Here is a 23285-nt window from a genome sequence, read left to right as displayed (position 1 = left end):
TAACCAAAACTTAAGTCCTATTGCCGTGGCTGAATGACATATTCCTTGGTCTTTCATCAAAGAGAAAGATTCATATGGAGTGAGTGAGTATGGCGGGGGGCATCAGAAACGGGCTTCACACATTGTACCAATGAGGGGAATTGAACATGGGTCTTTGGTATGGCATGCCAGTGCTTTAACCACAAGGCACTCCTGGAGGAGTAAGTATATATTCAAGATGATGTGTTTTTCACAATTAAGCAGTTCTTTATAATGATTTTGTGTATTAATTCTATATCCCATTCAAATTCAAATATTTTTCAAGGACAATATTCCTGGGAAAGACAGTAAGGAAGGAGAAGACAAAGAAGAAGAAGAAAGTAACAACTAGGATTGCCTCATGGGCAATACTGATAATCTTCAGACTTCCACTATACACCCACCATGGCTATCTTTATTTGAACAGCGTCTATGGACGCCAACTGGACCGTCCATTACAGTGTTTTTGAGGTTAATTTGGCAGTGATTCAGCGCTGCTGATACACACCCAATTCACAAAGAGCAGAAAAAGAAACAGGAAACTACTGGAAAGTTGAGATTCTTACATTTTCAGAACACTTATTGTTTTGACTGTTGACCTAAGATCAATGAAGCTATTAGCGTCATCCAGCTGTTATGATATGGGTCTTGGGTCCAAGTGAGAGTTCCAGTGAAATCCCTTATCTAACTGGCGTGCTATAGTGTGCTTGGGGGAATTAACTCAGCAAAGAGTCCAAAGTCACAAGAAGCTAATTACAATTTTATTTACAAGAAATAGAATAACAAGGGTGGCCACAGAGAGTCGGTACAAGCCTCTGGGCTGAGGGCTAGAGCTGATCTGTGTCAGGAGTCTAAACCCTACTGATGGACAAATGGAGGGGGAGGCTATTTAACTACAATTGAAACAATATAAAGATTCTGATTTGCTGACTGATACAAAGATGGGTGTAACCTACAATAGCCAATGAAATACAGAATAAACAAAATGGGATGTGCCCTATCAAAACAACTTTAATGACCAGACGGGGAGTACTTAATCCTATTCTAATTAAGAAATACAGTTCGTTCTACCACCATGTATAGTGTAATAAAGCACACTTTCACCCTGAACTATTATAGTTAAAGCATGAGGACGGTGTCTGTGACCTAAATTAAGAATCCTCTCACAGGGCTAACTGACGTGCTGTTCTTTTGACGTGTCAGCCCCCTGCGTTAAGACAAAGGTTATTAGAAAAACAAATGATGAACAGTTTGGTGATGGTTTATGTTCGGGTTAAATATCTTCTCTATGTCATTTTAATCACATCCGTGATTCTCTTAAACCATACAAGGCAATATGACCGCCTCATTTCTGCTACCAACGAAAGTTTAGATCAGTACATTCAGAGGAAGCTGACAAGTCAAGCGACATTCCACGATTGCATTGTGGGAATGTAAACATTGCCAACATTTCCGTGTCTCTGTAAGATTTCAAGTCGAACTATGAGACATTTGAACATACACGTAATGTTTCCACAGTGATGTTGGCTGTGTGGTGCAACTGCAAACCAAGAAACGGGATGCGACGAAGCAGTTAGGGTCATCCATTGTGATGTTGGTTACATTGTGACGTCAACACATTGTGACAAAATGCAAAATGTGCACACTATCGTCTGATGAAGTATTGTCGGCGCCTTTGATCTTTCGCCAAAACATCTTAGAAGTGGCATTAATCTTGCTGGCACATTTACTGGATGCTATACTGTTTACACTGGGCTGGATCTTTAACAAATCTTAATGGTGTTTGCATAATGTTATTTTAATGTAGGTGATGGCATGTTTACCTCATCAAAGCAGTTTATTAACCCGTCTAGACATAACCCATGTCTTAGTGGATGGTTTGTCTTACAGTGGAGGTCTGATTACCTCAGGCTAGGATATTAACTCTAGAATATCTGTGAAATTGTGTGGTCATAACTCATACCTTTTTCAACAAAATGTCTGTGAGATATGTTTTACTACTTTTGACAGGAGTCTTTGTGTAAGCTATTACTGATACATGATGAAACTAATATTCAATATTTATATTTTCTTAATATTTGAATGCTAATGTGTTGCTTGTACTGGTTACAATTAATAATAGTAGTGTGTGTCTAAGTGGGTCTGTATAAGGTTTGTTTTGGAGTGCTTGTCAAGTTTGTTTGTATGATTTAGTAGGAAGTTTGATATGGGAGGTGTGTGCTGTATAGTGAATAGTTGTAGTGCATGTAGCAGACTGGTAAGGTGTGAGTATAGGGGTGCTATATTTTTGCTATATTTGAATTTTTAAAGGTAGATGTTTTGATTTGTTTATATATATAGGGTTGTGTTGGGCCCCCTGTAATTGCGTGCAGTTTGGTTTATTCATGTACGGATTGAAGGGATGCCTGTGAGGAGGAGTAGTGTCTTTAAGGGAGCTGCCATTCCTGACTCCTAGGGCAAGTTTAAGGGCTTTATACTGAATTGAGTGTAGCTTTTGGAGGTTGCTGGGGGAGAGGGAGTGCAGGACCGGGGCAGTCCATGGGGAGTCCATGTTAGGTGTTGGTAGAAAATTACTCCTAGAAATTTTGCTTCCTTTTCGAAAATAATTTTTCGATTATTCAGGTGTAGTTTGGGTGTGTAATTTTGCATACGTTGATTTTTGAATAGGATGCCCACAGTTTTTTTTGACATTTATATGGAACCCCCAAGTGTGGGCCCAGTTTTGGAGGTGATTTAGCATGCGTTGAGCTTTAGTTGTAGCTTGTTGTATCGAGGTGGATGAAATCCAAAAGGAAATGTCATCGGCAAATTTAGCAGTTGTAATTTCTGGCCATTTTTCCGGAAAGATATCATTAATCATAAAGTTGAAAAGTTGCTAGCATGCAGGATAGGATGCTGCCCTAGGGGGTGCCATTTTCTCGAGGTTAAGGGTCCGAAAGGGTGTTGTGAGATTTGACTATTATGTGTCTATCTTTAAGGAAATAGTGAATGAAGTTTAGAATATTTCTGTGTATGGCATCTGTGGTCTGCTTCAAATATCTGCCAAGTTTTGCTGTAAGATATTAAATAGTTTTTGAGTTGTGCTCCGGAAACGAAGCCCATCCATCCATTTTGAGACTAAGTCCGAAACGGTTCCACTGAAACTGAGAAAAAAATAAATCACAAAAAACTGTAAGTACCAAAAGGCACCACTTTAGGTTCTGACTTCTGTATCTAACAAGTTCTCCAGAAAGTTCTCTGAGTTATGCAGTAGTATAATCTTGTCTGTTGTAAATAAACAAGTAAGTAATCTATTCGTTACATAAAAAAACATGTTGAGTGTGATAAGCAGACTCAGTCACAAAGAAAACTCAATGTCTGGTTTATTGACACCTGTATGCCTGCCTGCTAGTGGCCATATGCATTGCACTACAGTCACTGACCACATGCAATTAACACCTATCAGGTTTATAAGCCATAAACAAACAGCCAGCTAAGCATATCGGCAAATGAACCAGTGGCCAATGAAAAAGGTTTGTTACACTTGAGTGCACAGCCACCGGCGCTGACTGGGTTTGGTTTCGCGGCTGCTTCGTTTCGAGGAAGGTAAACCTAAGTACAAAATATTGCACTTTTGATTAGCAATTACATGCTTATAATTTGTTTATTTGTTGTTTCTTAATCAGCAATGCATTTTATATATCATGAATAAGTGATAACTGTGTTTAATTATGTTTGATGTTTTTTGTTGCATTACAGTGCAGCATCTGAGACAACATATTGGTATATTGCAGAATGATACCACATCTAAGCACTTATTTCCATGTCAATGGATCAGTCAAATATATACATTAGTGGATCAAACATGCATGTTTAAGCTGATCAAACTTTGCATGAGTAGCCTAGTGACTATGATACTACATCGGAATCTGTCAAAAAAGGCATCTGTCCAAACCGGCAAGTTGTCAACACCAGCTTAAAGTCTCGGATCCACCCGTGGCCTGCACATTCATCACCAGCTCTAGCCCGGACTATTTCTTCAGTCCCGATGAGTGCAAGTTTAGGCAGCTAGCTTCCACTGCAATGACTATGATTGACAGGGAAGTACTGAGATGAGTTTGGGTAACAAAACAGCCTTGGAATGACGATTCAACAAGATAATGCCAGGCTGTCGTTGTACAGCAGCACATCTTCGGCATATGTGGTTCATTTTTATGGAACAGCTGCCCTACATTGAAATATTTGTCTCAATATCGTTTTCCTTTGAGTATATATGGTCTTGAAATAAAATAAATCTACATGTTTACTACCTATTCTGATTCCAAGATATCAAATAATTTAATCTCAAATACAACATTATTAATTCTAAATATTGATACAAACCTATCAGTACTATTATCACCACCAATTGATATTTGTCTGCGAATCATGCGTTTAATATAATCTTTTATTACTCGCCCGTTAAAGATACTGCAGTGTAATATTTTCACTTCAATATTACACTAGTGTAATGCTGCTTGACGTATGACGTCAAAATGGTTCAAAGTTGTGACGCCACAATGCTAATGTTGATGTCGCGATTTTACTAGACCTTGCTTGACTTGAAAGCTGAGAGTCCTTACACTGTAGGCAATTTCCCCACAATTTCTCTCAATTTATGTTGGCGAGTAATAAACAGAACACCAAACTCGCTTCCGTGAAATACCATTTTCATTAAACTCATTAAAGATTTAGTATCAAACTCGCTTTCGCTTGTTTGATACCAAACCATTAAGTCATTTAATAAAAACTGGTACTACACGGAAGGTCGTTTAGTATCCTCTATTTATGGTGCATATTTTGCATAATTTCTGACACAGCAAATGTATTTCATGATTACACAATGCCATTTAGAAAGTGGTCAAATGCAACATATGTCATATTTGGGATTTCACTTTCTCAGTAAAGTACAAATTCTAGTACTTTCTGGGATTCGAACCCGCACCTTCAGAGTCAGGCACCCAATCGCCAGCACACAAAGTCAGCCGCCTAGCCTGCTCAGCCACCGCGACTTCCACAAAAAATGAAAGTCGGACAACTGGTAGTCTAGACTTCGTACTTTGTGTACCCGTCTGGTAAGTGTGAATTGGCATGGCACCCACGGCCGAAAGCTATGATTACACAATGCCATTTAGAAAGTGGTCAAATGCAACATATGTCATATCTGGGATTTCACTTTCTCAGTAAAGTACAAATTCTAGTACTTTTTTCGTTGAGTCCCATCCGGGATTCGAACCTGCACCTTCAGAGTCAGGCACCCAATCGCCAGCACACAAAGTCAGCCGCCTAGCCTGCTCAACCACCGCGACTTCCACAAAAAATGAAAGTCGGACAACTGGTAGTCTAGACTGCATACTTTGTGTACCCTTCTGAAAAGTGTGAATTGGCACGGCCCCCACGGCCGAAAGCTATGATTACACAATGCCATTTAGAAAGTGGTCAAATGCAACATATGTCATATTTGGGATTTCACTTTCTCAGTAAAGTACAAATTCTAGTACTTTCTGGGATTCGAACCTGCACCTTCAGAGTCAGGCACCCAATCGCCAGCACACAAAGTTAGCCGCCTAACCCGCTCAACTACCACGACTTCCACAAAAAATGAAAGTCGGACAACTGGTAGTCTAGACTGCATACTTTGTGTACCCTTCTGAAAAGTGTGAATTGGCACGGCCCCCACGGCCGAAAGCTATGATTACACAATGCCATTTAGAAAGTGGTCAAATGCAACATATGTCATATTTGGGATTTCACTTTCTCAGTAAAGTACAAATTCTAGTACTTTTTTCGTTGAGTCCCATCCGGGATTCAAACCCGTGCCCTCAGAGTCAGGCACCCAATCGCCAGCACACGAAGTCAGCCACCTAGCCCAGCTCTAAATGGTATCGTGTAATCATAGCTTTCAGCCATGGGAGAATAGTTTAGAAGACTGTGACTTTGTTTTGTGTCACCAGGTATCAGATTACAGAAGCTGCAAACATGAAAGAGATCAGAGAGTTATCTGCCTAGATATAGTACCATTTTAAAAAATGTGAATACAAGAGAGCATATTTGACTGGAGTCATAAATAGAGACATGTATGTACACACTGACATGTAGACTGTAACCATGCACCACACAAAGAATTACTTTGACAGTTCATGTGAAAGTATGAAAAATGTATAATGTATAGTGCTACAAAAAATTGGGAAATTCATATGAACTCTCATTGCTAAGCAGACCGGGATGATATTCTCTGTCAGAGATGTTTACAAGGGAAGGGATATAAGTCATGATTTACTGGACAAAATGTGACAGATATCCAAACAATACAAAATCAGCTTCTGCGGAAACTAAACATTTCCTCTGAGGATTTCCTTAGATTTTATTCAGACAAAGCCAGATGGTTAAACGTGACAGTTATGAACAGAGAAAACATGTCATGACAGCAACTGTTCAGGTCCTTGATGAAGCAACGTTTTGAAAATAGGGGCCAATCATTGTATTGAGAAGTGTAACTCTTCAGATACATAGCTAGTGAGATACATAGGGTTTATAATGTTATAAATAGACCTGATGTGTTAACAATAATGGCTCTCAACACGACACCTGCAATTTTGGATGACATATACAAAAACAACTGCTTTGTACATTGCATGGTAAGATGACGTTTCTGTTTCCTCGTAGAAGTAACCACAGATTAATTTCAGTATCTTCCCTAGGGCTTGTCACTGTACGTGGACATTGTTGAAAACAGATTCTAGTTTCTTTTTCACAATGGAACAAGGGCGACACTAGTACATCAAGTCACTGTAATGGCAAAATGAAGTCATGGTCATCACTATCCCTTGCCACTGAAATGCCAAGAAATGCATGACAGAGGCCATAACTCTGTAATAAATTGTAATATGTTTCCATTTGATGACTATCACATACCAAGTTGGTTTCCCTGTCTATCATGTTTTTTGAAAAAACATGCCAGCATCATCTCAGATGGACAGATGTATGTAGTTCAAATCTGTATCGCCCTCCCACTTCATGCTGGTGGATAACGGTCAGGAGATCTCATACAAATACTTGGAATATAGGAATGCTTGCTTCCATGGGGAATTAACTGAACACACTTTGAGCTAAAAGTTTAAGTTACAAAAATATTATGCTCTTCAAAAGTTCAAGGTCGAATATGGATGAATTTCACATTTAAACAATTTGGTTTATGAATGTCAGTTTTATGGTCATGTGCAAAGTCCTTAGTGGAACATTTGATTATCATTTTAACTCATTTATTGTAAATACAAAATGATGCAAGTTCAGATAGGGTGATTAACTTGTATCGTTTGTATGCATCAAATATCCATCTGATTAGTTCATCCTTTTTCATATCCTATACAATCTAAGTCTTCAACACTTCCCCCAAAGTCTCATTAACTGCCGGGGAATGGCTTACTGGCACATGCCACTGAGCCTGACATGAGACTGAGCTAATGTCTGTGAGGACAACAGACATTGACTCATAGACGATGTTTATAACAATTTTGCATACCAAGGAGGCATGTGTTAACTGACTTCTGACTGACTGACTGACTGACTGACTGACTGACTGACTGAGTACTTCTTTACTCATATCAATGCTATATTTGCAGTAATGTCAGTGGCTTTACATCCGAGGGAAAATCCTTAATGATATGACAAATTGTCCACTTTATAGTTTCACTTTTGGTGTTCTCTTATGACATATCATCTTTCATTATTTACACAGTTTCATTCATCTGATAAAGGAGTTGAAACAGAGTATCTTGTCTTAACTCACACATAAATGTCACTGTCTGACTGGCCGAGCGCTCTTCAGTTATTTTCAATGTACCCCGTGTACAAGTGAGGTGCACTGCAATACACCCTGCTGCCAACAGCAATTCATTCGGTACTTCGTGGTAGCTACTTTGTCATCTCGAATAAGATTAAATGATGCATGATGTATGATGCATTAAGGATGTTTTGTGAATGGAAATCAATGGAAGGGAGATAACTCTAAATATGTTTTTCTTATGTCATCCGCAAAATCTAGCAATGGCTATGAAAACATTTGACTCGCTTTCCAATAAATAAACTTTGACAAAATGTTCAAATATTGCCCCTGTGAATATTAAGAAGGGGTATTACATCTTGGCAACCTTACTAAGACAATACCTACGAGAAAAAACAGCAAGATGCAAGATTCGAATCATTTGATTCACACAGGTTGGCTGAAGTGCACGATCCAATACCCATGCTTCAAACAGTTCAAAATCACCTTTAAGGCGTTCAGAAAGATAAATACTTTGTTCACTGGTCCCCCAGGGACTATGGGTTCAGTTTCCCTCAATGTTCTTCAGGCTCAGGGAACATAAATAAACATGAAGGGTACCTCAACCCATGATCCCCTCAACAACTTACAATATTACCCATACCTGTCAACATGTGTATTGTCTGGTTAAGACCATTACCATGTACCTCGAATATTGCTGAGTGTAGCGCTAAACAACCGACCAACCATCATATTACACAAGTTGAAAGCCACTACAGTCCCCCTAACCCTTTCACTTTATTTGTTTGTAAGACAACATGAAATTTAGTTGCATTATATACTTCTGAACAAAACTCCAACTAGCACTAATATCTGTCAGCCTTATTCTGCCCAGACGAAGGTGTTAGATAAAGTAGGTCAGTTACTTCCTATTATAACACATTCCCCAGGAATCCAAAGTTCGAAGAGACTAAAAATAATTGGAAATCCCAGATGTATAAGTGCAGCCACGTCATATCAACACAGAATCTATAGTCCACACCAGTGTTTGTCTACATGTATCCAAGATCAGTATCACACTGTTGGTAGGTTCAGCTTCCATATATAAACGTTTTTTACACATTCAAAGGATTGTTTGACAGTGTCCAAACGTGTCAAACATGCCTTCATTATCAAACTGCCATGTTAAATATCATCTTGTATCAACGTCCAGACTAGAGCTTAGTTCTTTAACAAAGATAATTTTAGTAACAAATAAACCAATTTAAATTGAAAAGAAGCCCCAGTGACATGGGAGATTCAAGAACCAGGGCAAATCTAGGCTTGCTTCATTTACAGCTTTAGCATTGCAGGAAGGGCTTGGCAGCAGGGACTGTAAGACAGACTAATCAATGTGTTTTTTTACAACACAGGGATCAGTGGGTAGATGTTCTAAAACTGTCGTACCAATCTTTGTCATCACCTGACATGATCGCAACGTCCCACCACAGTGACTGACTGTCTGAATCAATACTTGAATGACAATAAAATTTACATACACTTTTTACTGCTTTATCATCATGCAAATGCTTAGTAAATGTACGCCTACATGTGTGTATAACTGCATAAATGTAAATCATGTGCATTTAACAGAGTAATAATACCCCAGTCATGTGGGTAAGTCCTACATTTTAAAGTCCTCTATTTTCTAAATTAACTACATAAAAAAAACCAGAAATCAGTGACATTTATGAAATGGTTCTTGGAAACAAGAGGTCACTACACTTACTAGCCATGAAGGTCTTAGTTAGTATTGGTCGTCAGTAACCCATGCCTGTCATAAGAAGTGACAAACAGCATCAGACGGTCAGGCTCGTTGACTTGGTTTGCACATGTCATCATATCCCAATTGCGTAGACTGATACTGATGATGTCAGTCACTGGATTGTCGGGTTAAGACTGTATTATTTACAGACCCCCATCAAAACCGCTGAGTGCAGCATTGAACAAGAAACACAAAACTACACTAAGTTGCCCAATACTAATACTGACCCAGTATCCTTCAGCGATAATGAGTCAATAAAATGAGGTCACATCATTATAACACAAAGCAAAGGATTTTTCAGATTTTACCAAGTTTCGTCAGAGACAGTCACATATAATCATCTTCAGCCTCAAATGATCAGCTGTCAATGCTTCATTTCAACAGGTTCTTTGTTTCTGAGGAGAAAGAATCACTGGTCAATTCCCAAACCACTGGATAAAAATAATGAAAGAAGCCAGGCTCTGCCTCTATACTGCCAACAGCCATCTGCACCCAAATATGAAAGGGAACATTTTGCTCAGCAGTGACTTTCAGTCTTGTTTCCATCCCACCATACCTGACTGAGGACCGCCACAATATGCTTCATTATCATGGCAATACAATCATATTGGTTATGTGTGATGATTCTATTGGGCATGATGTAGCAATGGCAAACACAGAAAAATGGATGGCCCAGCATGTTCTGCTCTTCAAAGAAATAAAACCCCAAATACAGGTGCCACAGAGGGTGTAAGCTTTTTGACAAGTTTTTCAGTCCTCCATGAGTTCAGAGTATGATATTCATGCATGTTTTGATCTTCTTGTCAATGAAACCCCAGGAACCACTGACAAAGAAGGTGACAGTTCTTCGACAAGTTCTGAATCCAGCATGAGTTCAGCGGATGGTGTGCAGGCATGTTGTGATGTTCTGGGCAATGAAACCCCAAATACAGGTGACAAAGAGGTTGAAAGATATTCAACAAGTTTTCAGTCCTGGACGAGTTCAGTGGATGGTGTGCAGGCATGTTCTGATCTTCTTGGCAAGGAAAAGCCTGAAACAAGTGACAGAGAAGGTGAATATGCTCAGGAAACCACATTATCTGTGACTTTAGACAGAGAAGACACTCCCAACACTGGAAACAAACAACAGCTTAAGAGCAAAAGCACAAGAAATGAAAACCTCATTGTTTCTGAATGTGGGCAGGTTCCAAGTGAAACACTGAAGGACCTTGACCAGAACCAAGTGACAACACCGAGTGTTGGATTTTGTGATCTCCCATCAGGAGCAGAAGAGGATGAGAGGTCTAGACAATACAGAGACAGTAATAGCAAAAGGGATTCTTGTGATGCACACAAAACAAAAGTCCTTGGTTCTGCATTATCCATAACACACCCAAAGGTGCTTGCACCATCTTCAGTCATAGATCCAGATATAACAGACCCAAAAGTGCTTGCATCGTCTTCAGTCATAGATCAAGACATAACAGATCCAAAAATGCTTGCACCATCTTCAGTCATAGATCCAGATATAACAGACCCAAGGGTGCTTGGACCATCTTCAGTCATGGATCCAGATATAACAGACCCAAAAGTGCTTGCATCGTCTTCAGTCATAGATCAAGACATAACAGATCCAAAGGTGCTTGCACCATCTTCAGTCATGGATCCAGATATAACAGACCCAAAGGTGCTTGCACCATCTTCAGTCATGGATCCAGATATAACACACCCAAAGGTGCTTGCACCGTCTTCAGTCACAGATCCAGATATAACACACCCAAAGGTGCTTGCACCATCTCCAGTCATGGATCCAGATATAACGGACCCAAAGGTGCTTGCACCATCTTCAGTCATGGATCCAGATATAACAGTCCCAAAGGTGCTTAGACCATCTTCAGTCATGGATCCGGACATAACAGACCCAAAGGTGCTTGCACCATCTTCAGTCATGGATCCAGATATAACACACCCAAAGGTGCTTGGACCGTCTTCAGTCACAGATCCAGATATAACAGACCCAAAGGTGCTTGCACCATCTTCAATCAGGGATCCAGATATAACAGACCCAAAGGTGCTTGTATCATCTTCAGTCATGGATCCAGATATAACAGACCCAAAGGTGCTTGGACCGTCTTCAGTCATGGATCCAGATATAACAGACCCAAGGGTGCTTGCACTGTCTTCAGTCATAGATCAAGATATAACAGACCCCAAAATGCTTGCATTGTCTTCAGTCATAGATCCACATATAACACACCCAAAGGTACTTGCACCGTCTTCAGTCATGGATTCAGATATAACAGACCTAAAGGTGCTTGCACCATCTTCAATCATGGATGCGGATATAACAGACCCAAAGGTGCTTGGACCGTCTTCAGTCACAGATCCAGATACAACAGACCCAAGGGTGCTTGGACCATCTTCAGTCATAGATCAAGACATAAAAGCCCCCAAAATGCTTGCACCATCTTCAGTCATAGATCCAGATATAACAGACCCAAACATGCTTGCACCATCTTTAGTCACAGATCCAGATATAACAGACTCAAAGGTGCTTGCACCGTCTTCAGTCACAGATCCAGATATAACAGACACAAAGATGTGGGCATCACCTTCAGTTACAGATCCAGAAATAACAAACCTAAAGATGCTTGTATCACCTTCAGTTGCAGATCCAGATAGAGAGTATGGTAGCAATGGAAGAATGGAGTATGGCCAATCAAGCTCTCGGCTGCACTTTAACCTTGATAAATATGATACAAGTCTAGGCAGTACAGACAGTGGGATAGGGGATGGCAGTGATGAAGAATCCGCAAATAATGTTCCTCAACAGTCAGATGAAACCTACCCAAAAGAAGTCATTGCCAGTGACCATGCAGACATCTACAAAAGTGTAGAAAACCTGTCCACACCAAACAGTTATAGTGTCTTGAATTATCCTGAAAATACCTTCCTACGACTGATTCTTCAACCTGACATGAATGACAATGCAGCCAAGAGCCAGCATATGGCATCAAGAAAAGACTCTGAGGTTGTACAAGCTGACAAAGCAGGTAACAATTGCGATGATGTCAGGGTACAAAGAGAAGAAACTGACAATCGAGAGGAAACACATCCCAAGGAAGTTGCTGCTGACCATGACCATTCAGAATCAATGACTGAATTAGGGCTATCTGCAAAAGAAACGACAACACCACACAGAATCAACCAAATATGGATTGATGACAAAACAACACTACATGCTACTGTTGATTTCAATTTCCCTCTGGATCTAGAAGGTAAAAACATCATTAACAATAATGCATTCAAAATGAAGAAAGACACAGACATATCAAACCAGACTGACAGTTTCAAGCAGGATGTTGACAACACAAATTTCACATCAGCAGCTCCTGCAAATGAAGTGGACAGCCCATGTTCAGATCCTGATCCAGAGGAAATCATTCCAAACACTACTGTGCAGCAGCAATCACCCAAACAACTGAGTGCTTCTGAAGACATAGACTATTCAATAGAGATTCTCTCCCCAGAGTTATCACAAGGAGACCAATCCATCATCATGTCTGAGAATTCATCAACAAATTGTGATAGCACAACACTTCCAGAAACCAATGAGTACACTGTTATACACATGCCCAACAGACCATTGGACATGCCTACCTCATATAACCCAACACATGAAAGTAACAATATGACATGCAATGATATGCACAGACGTGAGATACTTCTTCAGAATCTGCAGAGAACACTTCAATCCTGTAGCTTGAAAGATACAGGAAACTTGTCAACAGACTTTAAAAACCTCATTCTGACTGACTCATCTGTCATTAGACAACACATGCGACTGCTTGCTGATTTAATGAAATATAAGCTTAGTAGAAACCCAGACCAGGAGCCATGTGAAAGAGGAACAGATGCTAAAGAACCAAAGCATAATGATGAAAACAATATCAGCCATAACTTGAAGCAAGGGAACAAAAAAGGGAATCCCAGAACACATAGTAGTTACTTCAATCAGAAAGAAAATGATTGGCATGACCCATTAAGCAGCACAAGATCTCATGGCATGACCGTGATTGATGATAAAAAATACATTACTGCCATGAATGATGTTTCGGGAAAAGAAATAAAAGATTTAGAACTGAGTAAGACTGAACCAAGCATAGAACCAGTGCATCAAACTCAGATAGAACCTGATCTTCAACCATCAAGCCAATCTTTTGAACAAGAGGCCACATACAACCCACTCTCAAACACATGTACACATGGTAGGTCTGACCTTTCCTTGGGTGTACAGCAGCATAACTCAGATGATTCTGATGCAAGACTTGGTAAAGAGGAAATTCCAGAAATGACTAGTTCTTCCCAAGAAGGCAGACAAGATGTACAAACTGGACAATCATACAGTTTACATGCCAAAATGCAGGACTACCTTGGAAGGCTTACAACTGTGGAAATATCAGAATGTCAACAAACTGCAAATGATTCAAATCCTCAGGACAGTGGGCGAGATTTGCCACAACCACAAGACAGTTACATAATACCCTCAAAACTACAGGAATATGGCTCTTCAGATGGGTCTGTGAGTGATTCTGATACTGATGAAATCACAGATATTCCACAAATCCCCTCAAACCTCAGTCTTTCACCTGGCATGGACATGTCTTATTCCACACAACCTGATCCAGTTCAACAACAAACTGAATCACAAATGGCTGTGAGTGATTCTGAGCTTAATGATATACTGCAACCACACTTAGAAAGCAAGCCAATGTCATACAACCTGGATGACTTAAATAATCTAACCCATGATGACAGTCAACAGCATGGTATATCTCATTCCACACAACCTCTTCCAGATATAGACGGTGCTCAGTTAAGTGAACAAGCTGTCAAACAAACATTTCTGCCCATGGGTGATCTGAGTTTCCAAGCAGCAGAAGTACGAATACATGATTACTCGACTAGAGTGAGGATGTCTGACGATCCACTCCAAATGCCATCATGTAATACAAGACAGATAGCATTAAACACAGTGAAAATAATTTCCAATGAATATATGGAAGCGCCACAAACCAAAGAGAAACAATGTCTTAATGTAAAGACGCCAGATAGTTTAAAAAGGCAAAGTGACAGTGAGCGACCATTGCTGGACCAGGAAAGACAGAACATTTTTGACAACAGTCTATTGGTAGCCTCTGCCACAAACAGGGTCACTATCAGGAGTAACCAGTGTGAAAGTTATTTAAGGGTACCGGTAAGTGGTTCATATTTTCCAGGGATGGAAATAACCCATTGCCTAATATCCCAGTTGAGTGCTTGTTTTTTGTCAGACAAACAAATTTGTATATCACATTGTGCTGGTGTCCAGTTGACATTCTAACATTAATTATGCTGTTTACTAAAAATATGAACATTTTTGTATTGTGGGAAAAATTATCAGGGCAAGTGATTTTACATGTGCCACTGTATCAGAGCACACTACCAATTATAAAGTTATTACCATCCCTGTTTTCATGTATTTCATATCAGAAACTCTTAATCATAATAAAAGATATGCCTATATTTTGAAAGAAGTAACAAAGCAAAGGGACTTTAGTCATGGGCCATATGTTAACATGTAAAGATTTTGAGTGTTCTTCGATTACAATAATATAATGATTCCAAGAATTTCTGTTACTGTGAGTATCATGCTATCAACAGTGGTTGTTTTCGATATGGAGTAGGACAATCTGACAATGACATAAAGAGCAAAGTCCCACTTGGCCATTTCGTGTCTAGCACTTGCCATCTGACAGCAACTGAAGTTGCTCCAAACTTACTTTTCCAGGATATAAGGAACTTGCGACAAGAGTTTGCCAGTGTTGTGGAAGTGTTTGTTAGAGAAGTGGAAGCTGGAGGCCAGGAAGAAGAAGATGACCAAGACGATGATACGGACGATGAGGAGAATGTTCAACAAAACCCGGAAAACTAAGAGACAAATTGGTGTCATGAAAGTTACAGCATCATCTCCTGAGAAATGACATTTTGCACACTTTAAAAACCCCTGTGCTGTGTCATGGGATACCGAGATTCATACTGAACTCCATGTTGAGGAATCACTGAGAAAATCTCTGCACTGTGTACTGGAGTACCAAGATTCACATTGAAGTTTACAAACAGTTGTGTCAGTCTTTTTGGAATCAGTGTCTATATACACTGAATGAGTGAGTGGCTGGTTACATACCACAATATTCTAGCCACAAGGTCTATAAACACATTACACAAGTGAGTGGCTTCTGTTGACTCAGGAATTATACACAGACAAATGTGACTTGAAAGTGTACAGAAACTGCAAAGGGCAGATAATACATAATTGATTAAGATCTCAAAAACTAAACTTCTTGTGCAGGTGCGGAATAAGATTCCCTTCAGTTTAAAGTGCATGACCGAGTTTCATGCAAGTATTACCAACATTGCTTCCAACAGGGGCATTGTGTTTATGTTATTACAGCTACACTACCGATATTGCTGCAATTGTTTCGTGAGTGGGATGCATTTGTTTACATTTGAGATGCAATTCCTTCAAATTTGCAGTAATTCCTTCAGTTAGTTAGAGGGGCCTGATACTTTAAGCCCAGGAACTACTCTGTACATTACGCTCTAAATGTGCCCACATGTGTTTTCAGCAGCTGCATTTCTGAAATTTGCTCACATCAAAACCCTTTCTTGGTTGTTTTTCCCTGTAACCAAGGGAAATAGTCAGAGATGAGGTAAAGCACATTGTGTGAGACTTTGCAATATAGTACATGAGTTTTTTTAAGAATGTGTGTCCTACGAATACAAAAGCTGTTTAACTAACTATTATCAAATTTTTGACACAGCTCAGTATTTGTTGCATGGGAGGGGTGCAAGGAGAGGAACAGTCAGGTGTGTGAGAAAGAATGGAGATCGACGGAACAGTACAGGTTAATAAATCAATAACTTTGTCGCCATTTGTCCATGTGCTCCTTGTACTCCTGCCTTTTCCACTCTATGTACACATCACTCATAACAAATGGTGAACTGTGTAAAAATTTTAATGACAGTTTGCTAAACAAACTTTTTCATTCACATCCTTACAAGGTACCCATACACAGCTAGGCTGACTGGGACACATTGTCAAAGCACTTTGTCCAAGTTTCTTGCAAGTTGCTGTACCTGCAAATAGGTGTTTGCATGTATTCATGAGGCCACCATGATAAGACTGGTCATATACCAACAGATTTGTGGTTTTTTTAGGTGCACAAGGTCGTGTACTGTACACCAGTGGTTGTGACAACATTGAAAGTGTCTGCGCCCGGTCATGGGTTGGCTCAATCCCGTTGGCTCAAACTCACTGGATCACTAGCTTAGCACTTTAGCCAGCTGACTAGTTCATATTTTTCTACCAAATTTTTTATACTAAACTACTATCATTATTCACTTTGTATGTGTTATCATACAATGGGTAATGTTCTCGGCAAGATAAAGCCAACGGATATTTTCAATATCTGTTGGGGTCATATACGGATACTGGTGCAAATTAGAGAGGTCATATACAAATTTTAGGACTACTTTCACACTATAAACAAACATGGCGTCACCCCCATCTATCAGCGATCGTTTCCAGATGACGGCAGTGGTTACGGTACTGTGAGTGCCTTGAAGGATGGCAACATACCTGTAAACAGCGTCCCCCCTAAGACATCACAAGCACCAAAACGTCTTGCAATCATTGACTCAGACAGCAACCAGGACAATCTTGAATGAAGTGTTTGACCCTTTGTCAGTTGATAAGTGCATTTGCAAAATGCTTATATTTATTGTTCAAAAGTTTATCTGAAATTTTCCCCAAGTCAATTTTTAAACTAAGTGAATATTTGTTGACAACAATATGCTCTTTAACATAAAAGCTGACTGGAACTACATGACGTAACAGCCAAATGAGTGATCAGTAGAAAACTGTGTCACCGACCTTGTGATGTCACGTCTTACTACGAACATATTTGTGATGTCATAGATATGCGGCCACATCTCAGGAAGTTTACTTTCATGATCTGTGGCAAATGAGATCACATTTTTAAAATTTCTAAAATAAGAATGACATTGTATGATAAATAGGTTATCACACTTGCCAAGGCTTGCTAAATACAATATTTATTCCCAATGCAGGATATTAACCATCCCAAAACACACTCGCGTGATAACTTATATTCATGTTCCTACATTAGCTTAACTCAGGTGTCACTAGGCGATGGTAGTTTACTGCCAACCACACCTATAATAACTTGCTTACATTTCAAACAAGCTCTCTCCTCCAAGGAAAGTGTCCTTTTTCACAAGTGTTTCAATTTGCTAGCTTAGAACAAAAATCTTGGTATTGATGACAAAGACCATTTGTCGTTTGGGGGTAAAATGTGTTAGGAATTCTGGGAATCATATAAGAAAGCCTAGTCTGAATTATTGCTGATGTCATATGTGTAAACACAAACAACATGAGTACTGTCAGTTTATAAACACTCAGGAATATGGCAGAAAGTTTTCCAAAACATTCTTAGCAATTTCTGGGTCAGAACTTTATTATGATCAGCGGTGATTTCAAAAAGAAAAGAAATACTGTGATCACTAATAGGCTTTTTTAACTTCAACTGTCTGTGCAAATACAGTATTCCATATTTAGATTTTCTAAAACATCTACTAAATATTGTGGTGAATCGTGACTCAGTAATCTGTTAAAAACATCAAAATTTACAATGTAAGTACTTTTCAAAAATTTGCTGGTCATATTTTTTCAAGAATAAAAAACAATCTTGACGTTAAGATATATGGGAGTGAGACTTCGTCTACACAAGGCAGTTTGTTGGACACTGAAACAAGAGTATCTGTTCTCAGACACTTTCAAATGAATTAACTAACACTATTTGTGTTAATAATCAGTGTTTCAGAGCCCTTCATAACCTTATAAAGGGGTCTGAAATGAGCCCGAAACGTTATGTTTCAAAGAACTTTAAAGAAAGACTCAATTTTTTGGTACTCTTTTTACCACTGCATATAGAAGATTTCTGGTTAGTCATAAATGGAACACCATTCTTTTTTTTAAAAAACTTGTGGTTAATTAATACCAAGCGCTTAAAATTCGGTAAAAAGCTGTCTGCTTCTCTCTCGCCCACAAACGAAACCACAGACAGGTTACGTAACTGTTGCCAGAGCCCTGCAGTGACGTCATACAAGGAACGATTTTCAGTTAGTTGTATAGAAAATGCGTAGGAAGCGTAGGAAGGAGTTCTCAACGTCACCAAGGAAATGCCGAATTGTTGTGTTACCATCCATTGCTCCGTGGGGTCAGGTGATGGTGTCACTACGCACAGATTTCCACCAGACCCCGTAGTTTGTGCTTAAATTGGTTGTTTGTGAGTGCGGAGCAAGCATTATGGAACCCTGTGGTATATACTAAATCAGATGGTTTGCATCCTACCACCCTTCCAAGATAAAAAATGGAGTCTAAGTTTCATCGAGTTTATAAAAATACTACACATTGCTGAAAAGGATTTTGCAAGAATATAACGCTTTCTTCCTCGGACACAAGGTTGTGGTCGAAGTGCCGATATTATCGTAAGTAATATTATATCGACCCCCGCCTCGATCCCAAGAGTGAAATTGTTATGTTATGTCATGTAAAATCCTAATGTCCATCAATAAAATACATATTTTACTACCAGTGAAAAGTAATTTTGATTTTGTAAGTCAGTGAAAACAAACATAAATAGCATTTATCTTCAGACAGGGTGCCACCATTTTATAAAATGGTGAAGTAACAGGCTAAAAGTCCGTTAGAATTATTGAGATTATGGTTTGTTTTCATCAACTTAGAAAATCCAAACTACTTTTTACTAGTAGTTAAATGCGTATTTGAATCATGGCCAAAAGGATTTTGCATGACACAACTTGTAAGCGATCTGCGAATGTATAACAGGAATGTAATATCTAGACATTTTATAGTTTGCCAATATGAATCATAATTCATACGCATGCCCTTGTGTATGTCGTCTGTATAATTGCAACTTCACGACGAGAACAATGATTCTGTTGAAAGCTACAAGTTAATAAAAACAAAACGCAAATATTAAAATTAAAACAAATTCAAGTTATAGGAGCAATGCCAGGTTCTTACCTTGTTCGAGGAATGTATCCATCAATATCCACAAAAACGAGTGATATATAATTCATCTGCGGATTTCCCAAGTGATAACAGTCTAATATACAAAATGTATCGTTTCGGGTTTTTCACATTGCTGTATAGTCTCACTGGTCACCCAAGATAGCACACCTGGCAACTACTTGCATAATGTGCATCATTCTTTTCAAAAAGTAATTTAGTCAATAATGAGCAATCAATCAATGTATTGGCGGTTAATCCTTTAAAAGATGGGTGTTGTTTTTACATAGACACATACACAACAGAGTGTATTCAGTATAGATTAGTAAATGTACATTCATAAACACTACCTTTTGACAAATCCCCATTGAAATTCGTGTAAAAGTAATTAATCAATCAGCGTGTTATCGGTTAATCCTTTGATCAATCCAGTCACATGAAATGCCAAATGGGGACCTTTGTCAGGTAATCTAAGTGGCGTTACCTCTAATTATACCTGTTATAAATTCATTAACTCAGCATCATGTAAATGATGACAAATAACGTGAAGGTTTATACCACCAAACACGGATTACAACCTTGCGACATCAAGTGATTTTGACAAAATCGTCTATGGAAACAAGGGTTGTAACTCCGAAACTAGGCAAAGCAGGAGACAAAATTAAATGGTAGCAGATTGTGAGAATATAGAGCTTTCAGTTTTGACTACAGCTGTCACGATTTCAGGTTTGTACAACCCTGTAAACAAAATACTTTACCCCCTGAAATGTAGATGAATTCTGCATAGACCCTCATATCTATACCTGCTATTATGTCATGGGGACGCGCCGCTCTGATTGGTTGAAATTTCGTTTGCAGCTGAGAATTGTGCACTGTTGTCAAAAAGGTTGATTTAAGGTAATTAAAGAACGAATTGAGCACTTTTAATCATGAGGTTTCATTTATAATGTCAGTTAGTGATTTATGCATTTGCACTCCCTGGAGTATATGTGATCTTTAAACAAGATTTATCCATAAAAGATCTTGGTCATAAATACAAATGGTTTAACAGAGGACAGTCTTGCTGTCCACAAAACACTCTTTTTCCAAGCAATCTGATTGTTCATCTTGATGCTCATGTAACATCACCATTATGTTTCTGAAACTGAAACTTAAATATATGACAGCCATGCACCATATTGTATTGGAGGGTGTCTTTAGGAGGAGGGCAATAATCAGTAAAATAATCCACAACCATCCATGAGGACATGCAAGCTAACTGAAGTCCTGAAAAGTCCTAAATGAAGCAAGTCTAGATTTCCATACTTTCTGAATCACACAAGTTTTTTTTCGATATGAATGATGTTTCCACCCACATTATTTATATTGAGAGACTAAATGCTAGTCTATTGGTGAGTCTGTATATAAACCTACATAATATCCGTGTTGGGAAGGAAGGAATTTCAAGCAACCACAAATGTCTTTCTAGTCAAAAGGTAAGTGTAGACCTACAAAAAACTTAAATGTTTCCTCAAATTTTCTAAAGAAACTGTCAGCAACAGGCATAAGGAAATCTGCATAAATAGTTTCCTTCTTACAAGTTCTTAACAAAAGTGAAACTACAGACAATGTTCACAAACTGAAATCAGTAGACCAAGATTTGACCGAGACCTAAACCTGACACTGAAACTCATTGTTGTAAAATTCGATGCATATATGTAATTGTACTTCTTCCTGGTTTATTCAGTTCTCAAAAACTTTAATATCATGATATGATAAGGACTTACGACACTTGCACAACCACCAGAATAGTGACCATACGAAGTGACCATTTTGTTTTCTGTGGAGGAATGATACAAGATTATAAACTGTTAACATTGTCATAAGGAATTTTACAGTCATAATCCAGGTTAAGGTTTCATGAAGCTTGTTCCCCGCATTCAGCTGGTTTTATCATGGCTTAATATTAATGTTTCAATCTGGACAATGGCCTCCATGACAGTGACAACTGTTTTTCCCTACACACCTGCAAAACTAATCTCAGGGTACAAGGCACAAAAATTATGTTTCTTGTTTTTACATCCCCACTTTTCACTTTTTAGCTGCTTACAAAGTAAATAGATTTAGAGGACATTCAAATTAGTTAAGAAATGACCTTAGAGTTCTCATTTACTGGAATTCTTTCTCTGAGATTCAGACATTATCTTACAACATATAGCAATAAGCTCTACAGATCGTGCAGCTTGTCCTGAGCTGCTCTGTAATGAAACACCCTGGAGGTCAAATGGCACAAACAGCAGGTCAAGTAAACTTCCGAGCTCAGAAAACCTGCATTTAAGAAAAAAAAAAAGAGTTGAAAATGAGATGACTCAACAGGCAACAGGCATGGTTGAGTGATCGTGTGAATGTGGCTCTCCCAGCAATGGTAATCCAAGTAAATAACGCATAAATAAAAAAGCTGCCTCACGTAGGTTCTCAAAAAACCTGTTATGAATTATTCATGACTATACAACAAATTATTTCTCTGAAGCATTTTGGGAGGATCGAAAGAATTCAATGGTTTGTTCTTTTCTGACAACTGTTATAATGAGATAAGAACTATCGTTGCTTCAGTTACTATGTTAACATTCATGCTAAATACAAAAATACAAAAAACAATTTAGAGGAATGATCATTTATTGCACAGTAGTACTTACAAACAGTCGCACATGTAACTTCTAACAACCTTTTTCAATTTCACTGCTGTTTTATGGAAACTTTATGACTAGATTTTCCATGTCTGTATTTTTGCTGTCGTTGGTTGCTTTAATGACATTTTGATTTGAATTTAAAACATCACAATAAATTTTATGTAAAATTTTCGTCTCTGCTGATGCAACATACAAATTCATACAAACCAAAGTAGTTTATACATGAAGACATAAATGCAAAAATTACGACTAAAAGTTTCTTCGGACCAAAAGATGAAATTGCCCTTTTCCATACAATGACCCATGGGCATATCTCGGCATATTTCAGAACAGAATCTCTACATAGGAATTTAGATAATACAATCTACAACAAAAGCAGGGACTACAAGATCAAAGAACAAAAATATACATTAGATTAGATAAAAAGATTAACGTTAACTATAAACTTCAAAGAGAATAAAGAAGTCGCTCATCATATGTCAAATAAACAAAGGACAAGTCATCAAAACAATTACAATCCATTGTGATCAAAGGGTGACGTTTACTTAAAAAAAACGTAATGATTCGATGACACATCGTGGTTTGACATTGAGGTATGTGGTTAAAATGTGGCTTTCTCAACAAAGAGGTTTGTAGTTAAATTGTGGCTTTCATGATATTGTAGTTAAAATGTGGCTTTCGCGACATTGAGGTTTATAGTTAAAATGTGGCTTTCACAACATTAAGGTTTGTAGTTAAAATGTGACTTTCACGACATTGAGGATTGTAGTTAAAATGTGGCTTTCACAGCAACTAGGTTTGTAGTTAAAATATGGCTTTCACAGCAACTAGGTTTGTAGTTAAAATATGGCTTTCACGATATTAAGGTTTGTAGTTAAA

At 38.5% G+C, this 23285-nt stretch overlaps 2 protein-coding genes across 11 annotated transcripts in view; one reads left to right on the top strand and one right to left on the bottom strand.

Annotated features, from left to right (window-relative positions):
* The window catches only part of LOC137273780 (anaphase-promoting complex subunit 5-like), a 134199-nt gene that overhangs the window by 52738 nt on the left and 58176 nt on the right, over positions 1-23285 (bottom strand). The window lies entirely within an intron of this gene.
* LOC137273777 (uncharacterized) lies at positions 6579-16820 on the top strand. Its single transcript, XM_067806623.1, has 3 exons — positions 6579-6674; positions 9987-14838; positions 15412-16820. Exons 2-3 carry the CDS (start codon positions 10363-10365, stop codon positions 15553-15555), a joined length of 4620 nt encoding a protein of 1539 aa, XP_067662724.1. The 5' UTR covers positions 6579-6674; positions 9987-10362; the 3' UTR covers positions 15556-16820.

Source organism: Haliotis asinina, chromosome 2 (assembly GCF_037392515.1).
Source record: "Haliotis asinina isolate JCU_RB_2024 chromosome 2, JCU_Hal_asi_v2, whole genome shotgun sequence".
Classification (NCBI taxonomy): Eukaryota; Metazoa; Mollusca; class Gastropoda; order Lepetellida; family Haliotidae; genus Haliotis; species Haliotis asinina.
The sequence above is the reverse complement of the archived record's forward strand: the minus strand, read 5'-3'. Positions and strand labels throughout refer to the sequence as shown.